General features: G+C 39.9%; 1 protein-coding gene across 4 annotated transcripts in view; it reads right to left on the bottom strand.

The window, feature by feature from the left end:
• Positions 1-3,275: 3,275 nt before the first annotated feature.
• Positions 3,276-20,466, bottom strand: part of pbx1a (pre-B-cell leukemia homeobox 1a) — a 58,535-nt gene continuing 41,344 nt past the window's right edge. The window contains exons 3-10 of one of the 4 annotated variants that reach the window (XM_074651329.1): positions 18,380-18,624; positions 17,943-17,999; positions 15,669-15,859; positions 15,255-15,390; positions 14,828-14,987; positions 13,771-13,883; positions 10,635-10,724; positions 3,276-5,214 (exon numbers count right to left, since the gene is read on the bottom strand). In XM_074651329.1, coding sequence (XP_074507430.1) covers positions 5,122-5,214; positions 10,635-10,724; positions 13,771-13,883; positions 14,828-14,987; positions 15,255-15,390; positions 15,669-15,859; positions 17,943-17,999; positions 18,380-18,624 — 1,085 coding nt within the window. In that variant the 3' untranslated portion in view covers positions 3,276-5,121. The remainder of the gene's footprint in view (positions 5,215-10,634; positions 10,725-13,770; positions 13,884-14,827; positions 14,988-15,254; positions 15,391-15,668; positions 15,860-17,942; positions 18,000-18,379; positions 18,625-20,466) is intronic. The other 3 variants (XM_074651331.1, XM_074651330.1, XM_074651332.1) reach the window with 3 other exon arrangements.

The following is a 20,466-nucleotide window of genomic DNA, read 5'->3' as shown; positions in this document are numbered from 1 at the left end:
TTGTACACTGATTTAGTTCAAATCTTTTGTTGTAATTTGATTCAATATGCCCATATTTTAATGCATACACTGTGTTGAATATTCTCAAACATTGTCTCATCCAGTCTGCCTAAACAAGAGAAAAGAAAGACTTGACGGCCTGTAATTTAACAGCTCTACATGCCACACCCTCCTGCGCACAATATAATTGGTGTCTGTGTGACAGTGTGTGAATGAGTGAATTTAGGAGGAACCACCCAGGGACTCGTGTGGTCAGTGAGTCCAGCAGCAGCAGCAGCAGCAGAAGCAGCAGCAGCGGGGTCCGGGCTGTTGTGTCACTGCACATTAGGGCAGTCTGCTGGTCTCCGTTGAGAGGGGGAGACAAGGTGTCTGAGCCACCCACCCATGCTCCTCTACAGCAGCTGTAATTATAAACAGTGGGACAATGACAGCTGGGGAGGCAGATGTCAACAGCAACATTAGATTTCAATCAGCGTGCACTGTGTCACCACCCCCGAGAAACGAGGAGGTGTAAAAACTACGCTGCGTGACAAAAATCCCTCAAAAATTACAGTTCTCTGCACAACTTATTTCACATTTTCTGTTTCTGCGTCAGGCTTGATGTTGTGATAATCAAGCTGATGAGTGTCTGAGCACCGGGCGAAGCCAGAAGATGTTTTTGGGATGAAGTCTTGTCACATTGTTTTTGACGCCCCTCTCTGCTGGCGAGAGCAGGCCGGCTCCTTCGCTGCCCTCCAGGCGCAAGGGGGGCAGTCTGGCTTTGGCATTTCACACTCGCTCAGCAGTCAAGGCCTGTGACCGTCCGCAGACTTATGAAACCAACTGCTCCCCTCGTACCCTCGCCGCTGTCGTTGGGCCAATTATGAATATTCAGTTGCTATGAAAGTAATTCTGTCAGACATGCAACTGTCCAGCCAGATAGTGTCAGCGGTGTTGTTTGTAGTATTTGAAGGGAGCATCTCTCAAGGACGTGACTTCTCCTTCAAATTTTGGATATGTATGATGACAAAAACTGAGTGTGAGATGACCTAAATACAATATGTTGGATATTTTTCTTTCTTTTCTTATTCCTCAGTGCAATGGACCTCCATTGTTGTCAAAAAAAACTATTCACACATTAAAGAATGCTCCTAAAACCCAAATAATGTCGGAAAATGCTCCATACGGAATAAGGCCTAAATCAGAATATCCAAACGGCATGCTGTTTACATGACCCGCATCATATTCGGAATAATATTGGAATATTAGTGCGCAAGTAAATGTAGTCAGTGACCCACATTGTTGCACTGGGTGAAAAAAAATCCAATATTTTGGCTTGTTTGAGTGGTATTTGCAAAAAAACAAAACTCCAGTTATGAGCTATTATTTTTTAATTGCAACTATTTGTGAGATTTTTTGTTTTTGTTTATAAATTTACTGTAGGAATGAATGAGCTTGGGGCTGAGTGCCAAAGATAGGTTCAAGAAAGTTGAAAATAAATTAAAATATTTTTGTTTACGTTTTGCTCTTTTCATGGGATTTGTTGAAAATACCATAAATATAGAATATCACCAGCCTTATCCTTAATTCTCCTTCATAAGAAATGACCAATCTTTCACTGCAGTCATGCATTGGTGCATGTATTGCTTCATAAAAGATGTAATCTTTAGATATAATTGGTTTTGAATAGGTTTGTTCACTCCTGAAAATAAAAGAAAAAGCTGAAAACCTGACAAACACTGACTTTCTTTCTTTCTGTCAGAGAAACTGATACTGTATCTCTCCATTGTTACATAAAATAGATTTTAGCATAATGTGCAGGTGTTTGTCTGAGTGCATGTACACTAACACTGTTGGATAGTAGAGGTGTAAGAAAATATAGAAAGTATTGAGAATTGTGATATTATGTTTTGTGATATTGTATCGATTCTTAATTTTGAATTAAGTTTACAAAGATTAACTCAGTCAATACTTTATTTCATTGGCAGAGAGATGGGCCCTCTCAAAGTAGTGCTATGATGTTGATGTTACAGGGACTGTGATAAATGCAGTTCACACTGTTCTTTTTTTACTCAGATTTTATGCATATGGTGGTGTGTTCTTGACAGTTTTCCCCAAATTTGATTTTAAAAATCGCATTATATATTGAATCGTGACCTCTGTATCATGATACGTATCGTGTCGCCAGATTCTTCCTAATACAAACAAACAAACTGCCCTTTTGGATAGGAGCCATAATAGAAGTCAGGGAACACGCAGAGCCATAAAAGGGTTGACGTCTACTGGCAGTCACTAACCTTGGTTGACTTTCAGTTATCACAACAGAGACTGTGATTACAGACTGTGATGCCTCCGTGTGATGCTGAGACGCAAAATGAAATGAGTCTTTGCTCTCTTGTAAACTCCACAATAAAAAAAAAAATGCTGCTGTATAATCTCGCTGTATTACATATCATTTTTAATGTGTTGAAAACCCTTTCCAACAAAGCAAGTCAAGCACAACGGTGCACATAAACACATGTTGAAAGTTCATGAGCTAATTCACGAGAGTAGGAAAGCAAAAAAAAAAAAAAAAAAGTAATAGCCTACATTAAGCACCATAAAAAAATAACAAAATAACAAATAGGCCACACAACATAAAAAGTGTCTATAAACAAGGTTAGACTGCTCAGAAAACACATTATTTGACATAATGACGTCCCTTCTTTAGTGCTTAATGGGGTAACATTTACAATGTTCATAAATGTTTGATACTGAAAAAAAAAAATCAGTTTGATAATACTGAGACAAGCATGAATTCAAATGTCTACATTTGTTTTGGTGTCAATTCTAGGCTTACTAAAGCAGTAGTACCAGCAGAGTAATATATTGACTTGAATGCTTTATATGTAAATAAACGCCCAGAAGAGGACACCATTCATTAAAATGAGGAACGTAACATTATCTTTACATCAAAGTGTCCTCGTTAGAAGAAGAAGCAGCAGTTCAGGTAAATCCAGATGCTTCTTTCATGTCGATGATCAGCGGCTCCATGCTGAAGCATTTCTGGACCTGCGCTGTAGATTCAGGAGATCCACCGTAAAACTCTATTAACATAATGACTTCCCTGTTTAAGTGGATTGTGGTTCATGTATTGAAAAACAAACTCGGTTACAGACGTTCTTGACAAACTTTCTCTTCCATGGAAAGTGATATTTCTTCTCGTGTTTCTCTCAATGGGACAGTGTTTATTCACTTGATTGTAGCACCAGAGCTAAATGACAGAAGACGGAGATTTAAATGAGAAGAAAAAGACATAATGCGGTATATATTTAATGAAAGAATATATTATAACTGACTACTTGATGACACACTTTTCTTGACAGTTTTGTTTTGGTTACATCAGCATTTTGGTATCGTCAAAAACTTCTCTTCTGTAGTGGTGGTGGTGGGAAAATAAGAATTAAATCTGCAAGCAGCGATGAACTGGCCCTCGCACATTCACGCCCGTCGGGGGTACTGGCGGGACGCTGGTCGTCGCAGCCAGGCACAATAAAACAGGAACTCTACTGAGTGCAATGACAATTCCCACAAGAGTCTACGACAAACGGTTCATGAGTTATATAAGGGGCGGGGTTAACGTGTAGGGGGCGGGGCTATGAGTCAATACTGGTATGTAAACGACCTCAGGCCTGGACCGTTATCACGGCTGAGAAATTTGAAGCAAATTTGACAAAGTACACACAATAACGTCCTTTTTATGGCAAAAGGGGCATTTTCGCCACCACGCCACACCCCCAATAGCGCATGAAAACGCAAACGTTTGATATTTTTTTATCGTTATGATCTTAAGATGGCCCTGACCAGATTTGAAGTCGATCTGATTAAATCTGTACGAGGAGTTTGTTAACGTACACGGCCTATAAAACGCTAAAAATGGGCAAAAACGGGCAAAAATGGCACATTGAATTCAAAATGGCTGACTTCCTGTTGGGTTTTGGGCATACCTCCAAGAGGCTTTTTTGTGCATCTCCACATGTTACATGTGTCTAAAAAATTTCAAACATGTAGGTGAAACCTGAACGAGGGGCTCAATTTTTCCAAATTTGTAGGGGACGCTAGTGAGCAATTTTGCAACACCCAATCCCGGGACTATTAAAATAATACATTTTACACCATGTCTGATAAATGTGCACAGTTTAACAACTTTATGAGCACCGTAAGGCCCTCAAAAATGCAATTCATTTTAATAATAATTCCTTCAGTTTCAATATGGCCTTTGCTGCCCGATGTTGTCGGTGATCAAGCCCTAAATATCATAAAGGATTCAAGTACATTTTCAAAGATTTCTCCTTGTCCAGCATAGATCCACAGAAAAAGACAAAATTCCTGTCACTCTACCAATATGCTGCAGAACCAAAACCAACAGAGTGAAAAATAATTTGTTTTTAAGTTGATATATCCTCCATCTTAATGAATGATGTCAAGCTTGTCCGATTTGATGACAAGTATTTATTTATTGTTTTACAGATAACATACTTCACAGGGTTACCTTAGAGGTAAAATCTCCTGACAGAACTCTGTTTTGACTCGTCGGAGACAGAGGGGGAAGATGAACATACTTTTATCAAGCACACATTGTAAACAACTGAGCAATATTTAAGTCTAAATGGCGTACCATAGAATAGGTGAGAGACAACAAAATGTAAGTAAGAAGATGTGCCTCTTGCTTGCAAAGACAAAAGTTTCATTTTTACAAAACAAATAATGGTCACTGACATATTTTTTCTACTTTTTTTTTAGTGGCTGAGAGGTAGAATGAAGTATTTTCAGTTAAAACCAATGATTTGATTTATTTACTTTATCATATCATTTCATCATTATGAGTGAAAACATTACGAGTGAATAAGTAACTCCAGCCCTCTGAATATAATGTGAAATCTGTACAAACGTCTCCATTGATTGCGGTATTTTTATTGTGAAACTTTTTGTTTGTATCCCAAATGTCCAACGTTATAAGCAGAGGAAATATTACTTATTTTATTCTGGTTAGGATTTCACAGTACCTCTCCAAACTGTGGGGCAGTCAACTCCTTTGTTTAATACTGTGAATAGCAAGGTCAGTCCATGGTTTTTGTAGATGAGGTGTAGAGATGGATATATTCAGTTGGAAGTATCCGAATGAACGCTTCCGGGTCCTTCTGTGGGCGATGTCACTGACGAAGGAGTCGGAGCATCTTGCCAGCCACCATTTGTCTGTAAAGATAAGACAGGAAGTAGTTCCACATATAGTTGCATATAGTTGTTCATACGTCTTTTAACAAAATGGTTCACAAAACTGCTAAATATGCCGTCAAACTTCTCACTTAGAAAAAAATATATAAATAGAGCTGTATTATATTCATCAATCAGTTATTCATTGGCTAAATCCACAGGAAACGCGGTGCAGTGCAGTCTGTCCGTAATCTGCAGCAAAACATTTTTTAACATACTCGAGGCAAAAAACGGAAGGAGGAGTTTCGCAAACACATCAGAGTTCACGGAGGTTCCCATAGGAATGAATGGACTTCTGGTTGATTCACATGCGTACACAGACCGATGTGGAAACGAGGTGTAAAGTTGGCACTATTCTATATTTTTCTTACTGGCTGGCAGCAAATCCCATGAAGACTAAAACAAACAACGAACTGATCCCACTAACAAGTGCCGCCTGTGTAGACAAAGCCTGACACATCGTATTCCTCTGTGCCGTAGAGCTCCATTGTTGTCCAAAAACTATTAACAACACACCAGTGAGTCACAATGTTGGGCTGGACGCCATGTTTCTTCATTACCATGAACATGGGCACTGTAGTTGTTTATTTTGAGTCATCCCACATACACTGACTGTCCCTCTGCTGTAAATACTCACTAGAGCATCAAATGTGTATCCATCCGCCACTGAAAATAGTCCCCAACAAATGCACCATTTACTTGTGTTTGAGTAATGTTTGTTAAAAACTACAGTGCCCAACTGTTTTAGGAAAGTACTGAGTTTTTTTAAATGCACTATATATATTTATACAATATAACCAGCTTTATACTTTAATTGACATTTTGGGAAATGCGGTTTCTGGCCAAGAGTTAGATGAGATGATTGATAACACTCTCATACGTCTCTACGATAATATGAAGCTGGAGCCAGGAGGTGTTTAGCTTAGCTGGCTCTATCCAAAGTAAAAAAAAAACTTCACATACAGCCGGATCCGGATGTTTTACTGCTTTTTTTATTTAATCTGTACAAAGGCGGATTTTGTTACTTTTGGAAATAGCCAGTCTCTAGCCGTTTCATCCTGTTTCCAGTCTTTGTGCTAAGCTAACGTCTCCTGGCTGTAGCTTCATATTTAACAAACAGAGAGTAATTATTGAGAGTAGGGCTGTCACGATATCAGATTTGTATGATTATCGTGGCCAAAAGAATTCACGATAATGATTTATCGCGATATCTATAGAAAATAAAAAATAATAATAATGCTGTCAGTCAAATCCATTTATGTTATGTTCACTACCTTTAGTCTAGAAGTTCCTTTTGTTTCCTATGTTTCCCTGTCCTTTTGTCTCTTGTGTGTTTTCCCCTGGTGTGTCTAGTTTGTCAGTGTGTCGGGAGGTGTGGCCTTCCTTCTCCTCCTCCTCCTCTGGGCGGGCTCGGCTGGAACAGCTGCTACCAATCTTCATCACCTGCAGTATATATACCCCGGTTTTCCTGCTACTCGTCGCCAGATCGTACCGTCACCCACAGTGGTATAGTAAACTAAATCAGGCTCACTTATATTTTTGGCTCTCGTCTTTGCTGTTGCTCTCGTTCTGGATATCTTGGACTTATCTCGTGTTTTTTTGTTTGCTCTGTGTTCAGGTCTGTTACCTGCCAGCTGTGGCTGCTACCTACCTGCCTGCTCACTCCTGCACTCTGCTCCTGGATCAAACTGGAACCTTTGCTTGTTGCAAATAAATATTATTTTGTTCACTTTAAAGACTCTCGTTTTGTGTGCTGCACTTGAGTCCACGTTTTTGGGAACTACTCATAACAATTTATTATGCATTTTGTCACTTTTTAGGCAAATAGTGCAGGGAGGTGGGGAGAGAGTCTGTACCATAAATGTATATATAAATCACTTTATATATAGAGTTAAGATTACAGACTGTATATACAGTTATATATACAGTCTGTAACCATAACTGTATATATAAAGTGATTTAAGAGGCGCTGGCTTATTTACACAATATTATCATATGTGTAACATGATATAAATATTTTTAAATATTAAAATTATCGTCAATACTGTTATATCACGACACCCCTCATTGAGAGACAGACTAACACATTGTGTATTTTGTTCTTTTCATGGGATTTGTTGACAATAACATAAATATAGAATATCCCCAGCCTTATCCTTTAATTCAAATGAATAAAACAGGATATATTACATCACTCTGGTCACGTGTTACTGTGTGTATTGCTTTTTAAAAATATTCAGTATGTAGAAAACAGCGTAAATTTCAGATAGGAGGGGCTTTGAGTCTGTATATGTGGTTCTTAAAGTAATAACATTACTACATAAAGCCTAAATTCATATGCAAATATGAAATCTACCAAGCTTCTTCACCAGCAGTCATTTCTGTCCGACTGGTACTTTACAGTCGGCACGAAAAAACTGCCAAACACTGTTTTTAAGAGACTCTTCATTCAAAATATTATCGCGCCGCTTCCCTCATTTTTCTCTCCAAACGGCTGACATAATGTGAGATAAACAGAGGAGATGAAACACAGGATACGCAGACCTTTCATATATCTCAGAATATACCCCTGAGATGGTTGATAAAAGAATAAATTATCACAATAAAAAAATAGCTCTTTAAAATGGAGGCCTTCTCAAATCATGATAAAAGGTTGACTAAAGACCATTAAGGACATTAATTGCAATTTCCACGCTATTAGTGAGAGCTGGGGACGTGCTTTGGCAGCCTCTTATTTCCAAACCCTGTTATTTCGCGTAAAGACTGTCTGTCATCTTATTCAGAAGCAAGAGGGGGAAAAAAAGAAAGAATGAGAAAAAAAAAAAACATTTCCAGTCTCTGAGAGAAGCAACACCCACCAGCAATTTGAGGGGTGTAATTGCTGTTCAAGGATAAAGAAGGAGAGGTGAACCACAAGAGTTCAGTCAGTAGATCTTAGAAAGAAAAAAAATATTATCTGGCCACCAACACTTCATTCACGAGCGTTACTGAAACTCTTTTGAGATTTTTGTTTAAAGTGCATTTATTCTAAAATAACTATAAGATACTCATATCATCATCACCAATATAATTGTTTTTATTCTTTTGTGAGTCTTTTAAAAGAGGTATTTCTGGGCTGGATGATAGCTGAAAATCTATTTCACAATAAGCAGTCCCAATTAATTTTATAACAAAAAGTATTTTTTTAAATACATCACCGCATAATATTTAATATCTTGTGGTGGCTAATTTTTTGATTTATTTGTCCTGATTATTATAGTACGACTACTTAGAGACCTGGACTTATTGATGATGGTTGTTGTAGTTAACTTTAGTTTAATCATATAAATTCTGACTGGATTGGGAGGAAATTCATTAGCCCCAGTTTTACAACTGTATTACCATTAAATTCGAGTCACAGTGCTAAACATCTGTTTCTCTGAAAAAAATAAGTACCAGTCCATCTTTGAAGAATCCAGAAGTTTGTTAATCAACATACACATCTGTTCTGAAGGTATTTACAGAATCCTCAAAGAGTCCTCTAACAAGGGCTGCAACTAACGATTATTTCAATTGTTGATTAATTTCTCGATTAATCGATTAGTTGTTTGGTCTATAAAATATCAGCAAATAGTAAAAAATGTAGATCAGTGTTTCCCAAAGCTCAAGATGACATCCTCAAATGTCTTGTTTTTTCCACAACTCAAAGATATTCATTTACTGTCATAGAGGAGTAAAGAAACCAGAAAATATTCACATTTAAGAAGCTGGAATCAGAGAATTTTTTTCTTTTCTTAAAAAATTACTCAAACCGATCAATTGATTATCAAAATAGTTGACAATTAATTTAATAGCAGACAACTAACCGATTAATCGTTGCAGCCCTAAATCAAACAAACCATCGGGATCAAAGAATATTAGTATATAATATTATATATATTGTACTATTAAAAGATTTTAATCCACTTCTCAATTTGTGACTGTATTTCCTAATCTAGATATCTGTAAATTACACATCTGTTTATAAAACACATGCAAATGCGTTATTTTTGTAAGAAAATATAAAATACTGGAAAGAAATGTAAATATATCACAATATAACTAATAATACAACTTTTGATTTATAATGTTTAGTTGTACAAATTGAGCAAGAAGATATGTAATTGCTGGTTTGTTCGGATTGTGAGAAAGCGTTAAAAATCTTTTATATCAAGGAACAAACTGAATTTATTTTTCATCCAGATGGTTTGAAGAGTCTTTAAATATCCTGAAAATACCTTCAGAGCAGTGGTTAAGTTTTATTAAACAACATTTGGCTTTTTTCTTCTTTTAAAAAAAATATATATACTAGTATTTTATTGCAGGAGATAACATAAATTTGCTTACATATGATGTTGTTCATACTTACATCATTTCTACAATGTTTATATATGTTATAGTGAAAAAGTAAATTGATAATAAAATTAGAAAAAATAAAGAAATAAAGACAATAATAACAGGAATAAAACAACAAGGAAAAAAAATTAAAGGATAAAAAACGTAAAATTGGATGCTTAGCTCTGTGACTCCGGTACATTCTGGGGCTAGAGATTCATCAGAGATTCATAATGTTGGTACTGGAATTCAATAAATTAGGTTTATTGCAAAGCCAAAATTATTACTAACACTTAGTTTGGAGGTTAGTTTTGGTTTTGCACAGTGTATTGAACACCTATTTCCAGTTGTATGTTGTAACTGGTTTGATGCGTTCATGTTCTTATTTTAGCGCGAGGGGTGTTGCAGGCTCGGCTGTCAGTGCCGCTGTTCCTGTGGATGAATGATCTGGCCAATGTGCTTGGACTGTTAGCCCAGAGCCCCGCTCTCTCTGTCCCTGTGACTGTCGTATTGATTCTGTTCAGCCCCGCGCAGCCTGTCGCTATGGATCTACATGCTAACACACTGCCTCCAGTGTTGCCTGCCCCGCCCCGCCCAGCCCAGCAAGGAGACCTAGAAAACTGGCCCAGCCTTTGACAGGCTAGTTAAAGAGTTATTTTAAGAATTAGCAACTGGGAACTTTTTTTTTGTGAAGCCGGTCTTGGGAGGTATGACTTGTCCTATGGTGCCAATGTGAGAGCAGCGTTGGGAGGGAGGATGACACCTGTGTCCTTGTTCCTGTCGACTGCAGGTGTCTCGCTAACGCTAATATCCTCCGACAGACCAGGAGCGTGTCCAGCTACTCAGCCTGGTAGCTGCCTCATTGCCTGCCACCTAGGGCACGACTGGAGCAGGGGGGGCAACGGGCTGCAACGCCGGCAAACTCTGCTAAGTGGCATCCCGGCGTACACACAGAATTACACAATATTATACACATCCTGCAGCCTGCAAAGTAAGACAGCAAAGGAAAATGTCGAGAAGGACAGAAGGAGGTTGTTTACAGGTCTTACGTTGATGCCCTGTGGACTGTACATCTGGCTGGCTGCGAGGCTGTCACTGTATCCTCCGGTCTGGCTGATAACATGGCGAAGGGTATCCACCTGGAACAGCAGCAGGGACACACAGACAAAAGGCCTGGTCAGACAAAAGCTCTGGATAACAAAGACAGCCATGCACAAGGAAAGGTCAGGCTGATAGTAAAAGGGTACCATAAACAGGAAAAGGTTACAAACAGCGATTCAGGATGATTTGGCTGCTATTACAAGCTTGATAACGGATGATGAAAAAGGACGAAATACAAGAAAAATGACAAGAAGTAAGTAATTATTAATGCGTTTGTAGTTGTGGTTAAATATCAGACATTAAAAATACTTTCCCCCCCGCAAAGACAAGACTTTATGTAAGACACATGTGCATAACTTGAATAATCCTCGCAGTTACCATGTGTTGTACATAGTTCTGTTTGGTACCAGCAATTGATGCCTGCAAAATATGGCATATAAGGAAGGAACCCAATATATTTTCATCTGGAAAATGTATTATTTATATTTGTATTTATTATTACTATTATCTTTTTTATGTCTGTAAAAGTAATAACAAGTAAAAGTGTATTTTTTTATTTTGTTTTTGTTATTATTTAATTTACCCATTAATTAATTGATTAATTATTTTTATTTATATTATTAGTATTATTTATTTGTGAACCGATTGATCAAAGTATAACAGATTCCCTTGGATAATAGAGATGGCTGTTTTGATGATTAATCTAATGGGAATTGATTTGAGCCTGGATTTTTGTTTTTGTTTGTCATTGCTTGCTTGTTTGTCTCTTTCCTATAAGCACTTGCTTTTGTTATGATGTAAAATTGTCAAAACAGGCGTGATGTAAAGTATTCGTAATGGTCTTCTGGAAATCCTCTGGCTGCCAATAAAAAATAAAATACTTTGCAAATCATTCCTGTACATGTAGCTGCAGACATACAGACACAAAAGCTCTGATTCATCTTCACATCGAGACACGTTGGGCCATCGTGGCTGCCAATAAAAATATGGTGTAACTGAGGTGATATTATTTTGTTAAAAAAGTTTTATTGGAATATCGCCATTCCCATGTTGTTCACAGATTCATTAGAAGCTGCTTTGTAGTTGTTGGCAGAGCAGCCCGTCAGGTTATGCATGAAAACACACCTGCCATATGGATTTCACAACAGATAAGACTACTCCACTCAGTAGGCCAATTTAGTCAAAAGTTGTACTTTCTCTTTTCTTTTAATTGCAAAGCCCTGAGAGCGAGGCCACTCTGACATGCTCAGAAAAATAATCCCTTTAAAGGAACATGAGTTTCAATAATTAAAGGCCAACCCTGAAGACCTCTTTACTTCTTCTAAGGGTCGTCCCTTCTGCATATTCATGAACGACCTAAAGCATTTGGAGAGCTGATCTGAATAGAAAAGGGGGGGGTTAGAGGGAGAGAGAGAAATTATGCCAAAAGCACTAAAACCAAATGAGAATATCACCACGGGTGGTGATTCCTTAATCCACGGTGAGAGTTGTAACACTCAGAAACACCGAGCTGGTCATCACTGTCCACCCGGGCAAGGTCAGGGAGCTACAGCGCACCAGTGGCTATGTGAACTCTTGTCAGGAGCCTTGATGAGTGTTGCACCGTTTCCAAAACTGTCTGCAGTCGTCTATTCAACTGTGGGTTGACAATGGCTTCCACATTAATGTAAAGCTTCGGGCTGAGTGTAACCTTTTTTTCACTATGTAAGGTCAAGTTGTCGTGGGCATCTGCACTCCCAGACCGGACAGCAGTTGAACAATTTTACATGCGATCTCAAGAGTTTGTCAGCTTTTGGTCACTAATGGCACGTTTCCTCAAAGCAGTCCAGTTCAGTTCGTTACACATTAGTACGGTTATATTCGGGTTTCCATTAGTAAAAGTTGTCTATGGTACCAACAGAACCGCTCCATTCTGGGTACCGCCTCGGTCGAGGATCAGAGCGAGCTGAGCCGATATTAGAAGGTGGGGTTAAAACACTGCAGACCACTGATTGGTCAGAGAAAATCGTGACACGGGACATCCTGCACAAAGATTATTAAATAATAGGGCTGTTAATTGATTAAAATATTTAATCTTGATTAATTGCATGATTGTCCATAGTTAATCTCATATTAATAACACATTTTTTATCAGTTCAAAATGTACCTTAAAGGGAGATTTGTCAAGTATTTAATACTCTTATCAACATGGGAGTGGGCAAATATGCTGCTTTATACAAATGTATGTATATATTTATTATTAGAAATCAATTAACAACACAAAACAATGACACATATTGTCCAGAAACCCTCACAGGTACTGCATTTAGCATACAACAATATGCTCAAATCATAACATGGCAAACTCAAGCCCAACAAGCAACAACAGTTGTCAGTGTGCTGACTTGACTATGATTTGCCCCAAAACTGCATGTGAGCCCGCTACAAAAGAAGTTGCGTTAATTCGCTAAAGAAATTAGTGGCGTTAAAATGAATTTGCGTTAACGCGTTATTATCGCGTTAACTTTGACAGTCCTATTAAATAGCCAAACTGCCGTCAATTGCGACGCAATTTATAATTCACTCGACACAGATTTTAAAAAATGGCAGATCACAAAACTACGTCGTACAATAGATGAAGTGCAGACGTTTCTCTGTTTGGTTACCACTGAAATTAGGGCTGCATGATTTTGAAGAAATGTCTAAGTGCGATTATTTTGACTGATATTGCAATTGCGATATGATTTGCGATATTGGAGGGTATGATCATTTTTACATCATCATTCTCATTTTGTCATCCCTTTAACAAATATTAAGATTTCCTCCTCATCCTGCAATTTGAAAATTGCAGTAGGCCATTTTTGCAATTTCTATAATATTTAGATTAATTGTGCAGCCTTAATTGAAATGATTCAGTGAGTTGAAGATGATGTCACGGCAGTTTTAATGCGCTGCCACTACGGCGATCAGCTGAGAATCCCGCCTACACTGAGGTACTATCTGCAGTGGAAACACGGCTAGAGAAAAGGACCTGGTACCAAAAGTGAGTCGAGCAGAGCCGTACCATGCAGTGGAAACACGGCTTAAGCTCGGAGAGGCGCCTACCTGGGATTGTATGTTGGCCCCAACCTGCCCCCCTTGGTACGAGTCCCCATTGAGGGACTGCACACTCATGAACAAGTCTCCGGAGTTTGACATGTTAAAAGAGCCAGCAGAACCTGAGAATAGAGGCAGAGAAGAACAAAGAGAGCAGGACAAAGAGAAGAGAAGAGAGAGAGAAAAGGTAACAGGAAGAAGAGAGGAACAGAAAACGGAGTTAAAATGATCATGCATAAGCAAAAGTGCATTAAGTGTTAGTCTGGGAGGGCAGCAGGCATCATGAAAAAGGCTTTCTCTACAAACATGCACGCTACAGATGCAGTATATGCACATTAAAATATCACTGAACCATAATTCAGAAGGAAACCAGCATGAACCATGAGACAGATAATCATCATAAAACTGTTTAAGTCCAGTTAAAACAAGCCTTATGGATTATATTGTTGTTAAATGTCCGTGCTGCTAGCGTTTCATTAAGGAAGTAATAATTGATCTGCAGGAAGACCCAAAGAATCGTCTTCGTCCTTTAATGGACCCAAGCTCCCCAGATGTAAAGAGACCATCGCGTAACTTGATTTCAACACCCGGTCCTAATCCAATACAGTTGCGAAGTCTCTATATGACAAAAGACTCCGCTTTGCCCTCTGAGCAGCTTAATGGCATGCACGGGGGTCAACCGGACAAGAGGCAGGAAAAATTAACGTCCACAAGACCAAGAGGTCAATAACAGAGACGGAGAGAGAGAGAGAGACGGAGAGAGAGAGAGAGACGGAGAGAGAGAGAGAGAGAGGGAGAGAAAATGAGACAGACGAGAGAAAAAATGTAACAAGAAGAGCAAGAAAGCCACATTATATTACTGGGTGAGTTAAGGAGAAGAGGGACCTTCTGTTAGTCTGAATGAAAAAGCACCAGAGACTGAATTCTTGAGTTGGGGCTCAGGTGAGAGGAATGAGAACATTATGCATCTATCTGCTCTGGTATAAAAATAAATTCTTCTCTCTATAGAGCTTCTTTTAATATAATCCAGTGGTTTTGCGGTCAGTTTGTGATTTCAGCTGCTCACCTGCTGAGTTGGGAGTTGATGGGGAGTTTGCCTGGCTGCCTTGAGCAGACACACTGGTTGCACTGACTGCGGTCCTCGCTGCGTACATATTGGCCTCTTCTTGGAACTTGCCGATGTTTTTCTTGTATCGGATTCTCTTGTTCCCGAACCAGTTTGATACCTGTCAAAATAGCAATGACAAGATACAGTCACTGAGTTATAACAAATTTAAGATGATAAATATGAGAACAAATCAAAGGAATGAATTTGGAAACATTTTACTTGCAGAATATTGATACTTATTGTCTAAACCTGGATTATTCTTCTTGCACTAGTTAGCTCACCATCTTCTATGGCTGCTGTGACATAATTGGTTTCCAGTGCCATTGATTTTGATTATTTTTGACCACACAATCTAAAAGTAGATTGCTCAGTTTATTCTGGTTACCTGTGACACTGTGATGCTGCATTTCTTGGCCAGCTCTTCTTTGGCCTCCTCGCTGGGATAGGGGTTACTGAGGTGGGAGTAGAAGTACTCGTTTAGGATCTCTGTCGCCTGTTTGTTGAAGTTCCTCCTCTTTCGTCTGGACAGACAGCAAGAAAGGAGACAGAGTAGAAATAAATAAGAAATACTTGTTAAACAAATTTCATTCTTCATTTGCACTTTCATTTAAACCAGGATAGTGTAGTTTGTCTGAATAGTGCTGACACATTAAAGAATGGTAATTAAAAGCTGTTAAAATACGTTTAGAATCTGTCTGACCAGTGGCAACAAAAATACATAAACCTGTTTTAAGCACAATGTATGAAAACCAAAGTATAGTTTTGTTAGATTTCGTTGCCCACAGGGACACACACAGACCTGGCATCGAGGAAGCGCGAGCGCAGGATCATGACGGCCTCGCAGGTGCTCTGTTTCAGCTGCATCTGGATGGAGCTGAATTTGCGGTGGATGATGCTGACCATGCGCTCGATCTCTTTGGGCGAGATGGGTCGTGTGCGAGACTGCTCCCTCAGCAGGTTCATCACATGGGTGGTGAACTCATTGCACGCCTGGATGCACAGACAGACAGGATTCATAAAAAGAAGAACTATCGTGGAGGCTCAACAGCTTCAGACAGAACAAAAAGGGTGAAATTGGATTCTGGAGAGGCTGCACCTTCACTGCTGGGCCTTGGCCTCGTAGAAGCAGACAGTGTAACAGCAGCGGCGTTAGAGGTAATAAGAATAGTGTGAATTAAAGCAGCAGACACCGCGCGATGTTTCACGCCAAACAAGTGTAGCAGCGGAGTCGTACAGTGGCGGCAGCGAGACTCGCGGTGCTCTGAATATTAAAAAGACTTCTCTTCAATGGGAGAGAAAATGTGACAAGTGAAGAGAAATCTAAAATGACAGCGAGCTTTCAGTCCCGTTAACGTTCAAGAGGTTTAAACTGTCTCCCTCTCTTTTCACTCCATCTTTCAGTCTACCTCGTTCTGTCTCTGTCTGAATCAGTCACTGGATATGACTGCATTCAGAGTCAAGGTGTCTGTTGCTTGTCAACACCAGGGTTACGTCAGTCAAAGTGATGCACCGAGCAGCCGTTCTGCTTGCACACACACGCCAGACACTACTCACTCATACGCGCGCGAAGGTGTACGTAGCGCGGTGACACACAAATGCTCAGGTGTGTATTGACTGTGACAGTTAGCGATGACTAGCCTTCCTCGGAGAAGATGACAAACCCGGGACGCTTTGACTTCCGAGGGAATGACAAGACGTTACAGTCTTTGGAAGAGAGCTGGTGTGTGACTGATATAATGGCTGCTCGCCTGCTGAAGATAACATCTCTGAAAGCTTGGCTCGTCATGAGTTGGCCTGTGAGAGCTGATTTCAAGAGCATTACACTTCGTTAAAATATCTCATCCGTCACTTATACCAACTCATTCCTATTTCGGTTTTTCCAGCATGCATTGGACAAAGGACAAGGAAAAAGACTTGGACACAATGCCAAAAAACAATCTCACATTCTTAACATGTAATTTAGAGTCTTCAATTTATCTCAGCTACATGTTTTTTCACCATATAAGGATACACAGGAACTCGAGGGGAAATCTCCATATACAACGGATACATGCCAAGGCTCAATCCCTCATTATTTTTCTTGCATTTTTACTAGGGCTGTCAATCGATTCAAATATTTAATTGCGATTAATCGCATGATGGTCCATAGTTAATCACGATTAATCACAAATCAATCTCACATTTTTTATCCATTCAAAATGTACATTAAAGAGAGTTTTATCAAGTATTTAATACTCGTATCAACATGGGAGTGGGCAAATATGCTTTCTTTATGCAAATGTATGTATATATTTATTATTGGAAATCAATTAACAACACAAAACAACGACAACTATTGTCCAGAAACCCTGACAGGTATTCATTTAGCATTAAAAGATATGCTCAAATCATAACATGGCAAACTGCAGCCCAACAGGCAACAACAGCTGTCAGTGTGTCAGTGTGCTGACTTGACTATGACTTGCCCCAAACTGCATGTGATTATCATTAAGTGGGCATGTCTGTAAAGGGGAGACTCGTGGGTACCCATAGAACCCATTTTCATTCACATATCTTGAGGTCAGAGGTCAAGGGACCCCTTTGAAAATGGCCATGCCAGTTTTTCCTCGCCAAAATGTAGCGTAAGTTTGGAGCGTTATTTATCCTCCTTCACGACAAGCTTGTATGACATGGTTAGTACCGATGGATTTCTTAGGTTTTCTAGTGTCATATGTTGTCAGTACCTCAACTCTAGCTCTAAAATTGCCCACTACAACCTAAAAATCACAAGTTGGGTTAATGTGTTAAAGAAATGAATGACGTTAAAACAAATTTCCGTTAACGCGTTATTATCGCGTTAACTTTGACAGCCCTAATTTAAGATTTTGTTGTTATCCTAGAAGAGAAAACGTTCTTTTTGCTTGCTCCTCTCTGCAGGGAGAGGTCAGAGGTCAGGTAAACTATGTGTCACCACTACATCTTTTGTCCCCCATGAAGAAGACCTTAAACATGTTTGCAATTGAATTACGTCAAGCCACACATTTGTGCATGTCAACAATGTAACATTATTATTATAAAGATTAAAATCACTGACATTTTTTTTTAAGTTTTGCCTCTGTCCATATCCACCACCAGTCGAGACGATGTCCAACTTTTTCAGTAGTTGCACATTTAAACAGAAAAGAGAGATTTAAAATTACAACACATCCTGTAGTCGTCACCTGAGTAGTGGGAGGATTTTGGAGGAGGAGAGAACATTGATATGAACTTTCTGTCAAGAAACAATGAAACAGACTATTGCTGAAAAAAGGTGGAGGTACAACAGGGGATTCCCTCCAAGTAAGGACATTTAAAACAGTGCCTGGGGGGTTGAATTAAGGCTTAGCGGGTGAATGAAGTCTATTGTGTGGTAAATGGGAATCCCACCAATGCACTTTCATATTTACTGATAAAATACTTACATGACAATGTCAATATGTGTTACAAGAAGCTAAATAATTGAGCAGCTGAGAAAACACTCTTCCTCCCCACCTGTTCATATTTCTCCAGCTCCGTGTGGTAAATTTGTCGGATCTGAGACAGCTTGGCCCGGTAGTCGGAGTGTTCTGCAGAGTTGTCGGCACCAACGCCGCCAGCGGCTGCCGCGGCGGCCGCTGCAGCTGCCGACCCGCCGCCTTTCTCCGGCCCGGCCACGCCCTCCGCCAGCAGCATGTTGTCCAGTCGCATCAGCTGAGGATCCGGGGGCTCCTCCTCCTGGGCACCACGGATACTGAGCACTGTGGAGGGAGAAGAAGGATATGATATCAAACAGTCCTATTCACATGGACGTTCAAAATGACTGAGTGGCAAGGTATAAGACTTCTGCTATGACGGAGAACAAGTCTTAACTCCAGCAAGTGAACTCCCTGAAATATGGCCATTGATTTAATAGTTCAAAGTCTGTGCCATAAAACCCTGCAGCCGCACAGAGGCTGGACCATAAAACTATCATTTCATCGATTCTGACTATCATTTCATGTAAAAAAAAAAAGAATTAACGCAGCCTTCCACCAGAGTTCATCTTCCATTTCTCTCCTTATGCTCCGGCTATGTTTAGTTTCTGGCTGATGGCTTTATTATCTTGTCAGATGCTATCTAAACAACAACAAAAAAAGTAATAACACACATTAGACACAGTATACTAATGCAAAGACACCTGGCTCAAATAAATCAGATAAAATCAAATAGTTCCAACGCTAGAAGAAGATGTACGAATTGAAAATATGGAAATGGAAAAGAGTATAGTGAAGATAAAAGGTTCAAAATTCATTATCATTTTATGTGTGATCATTAAAGTCAATTATTTTAACACTCTGAGAACATTTTTCTCATCTCAGCATCAAACTGGATGTGCAGTTACTTTGGATCGCTTCTCCCAGTATCATACAATTAACTACTAAATCACCATTCTAACATCACACCCGGATTCACAGTGTTTTCATTTTCATTAAGCACGACTTAAAGGATGATTTTACGACGGACACTGAGGTCTGTTTACGCACTTTGTTTGGGGGGTTTGAACCTGCACGTATTCACACACCTACAGGGCGCTCAGCTCTCAACTGACACTCAGCTCCCGTGGCGTGGAGAGTGGAGTGTAAACACAACAGAGCACGGCCTGCTGAGACAGACATGCACAAACAATAATGTACGCATAAACGAATGCAGTCCTACACACCCAGATATTCTGAAAAAGATATGTGACACAACATCAATGATGCAATTTTTAACTATGTCCAAGAGTATAAAACATACAGGTGTTTCAGCATGAATTTCTATTTAAACATCAGCTGCACTGCCCTGCCTCTTTCTGCCACCAGAAGGCTCCCTCGGTAAAGCAGCGGAGCGTCCTGCTTTTCTCAGAGGTGCTGAAAACAGCCGACCAGGTGCAGCCCTCCATTCCAGCCACTGTCTTCAAGGACAAAGACAAAGCTCACGCTGCCACAACATTTTTCATACGCGCTTTAATCCACGCATCTATCAAAAATGTTTCAGGAGGACGATCTAATACTACACCCTGTATGTCTCCTCCGTGATGACTGTAGACAGTGAGGGCAAATGACAGGTTGTGTGGCAGAGCGGTGAAGCCGTATCGTAGCCCACAGTCACAGCGACGGCTCTTTTGTAATGAGGATGTAAGGTTGAGTCGCCCTGTGACCTTTCTCGCAAGCAGGGGGTCCAGATGGATTCCCGGGGCCGCACGGGGAGCTTGTCTACTCCTGGTCCTCCTCTTTTCAACCTCTCCCCCCACCCCCATCCTCCTCCTCCTCCTCTTTCCTTCCCTCTCTTTTCCTCCTCCAGCAATAACATCATCCATTCCCATCAGCTCCAACACGTGAGCAAGCTCAGCTCAAGAGGCAAATGTCAATGGCTATCAGACGGCTGGAAAAGGTCAGGAGTTCAGATGGGGAGCAGACGCATGTGTGTGTGCGTGGGCGCGTGTGCGCACATGTGCTGGTAGATGAGTACGTGGATATTTTTCATGTGAATCACACCAGCGGGAAATTATAACACTCGCCAATTTAATTCTGACAAAATAGTGGCACATCCCAACCAGAGGGGGAATCTAATGAGCCTAA

The sequence above is a fragment of the Sebastes fasciatus genome, chromosome 11, assembly GCF_043250625.1.
Source record: "Sebastes fasciatus isolate fSebFas1 chromosome 11, fSebFas1.pri, whole genome shotgun sequence".
In the NCBI taxonomy this organism is placed as follows: Eukaryota; Metazoa; Chordata; class Actinopteri; order Perciformes; family Sebastidae; genus Sebastes; species Sebastes fasciatus.
The sequence above is the reverse complement of the archived record's forward strand: the minus strand, read 5'-3'. Positions and strand labels throughout refer to the sequence as shown.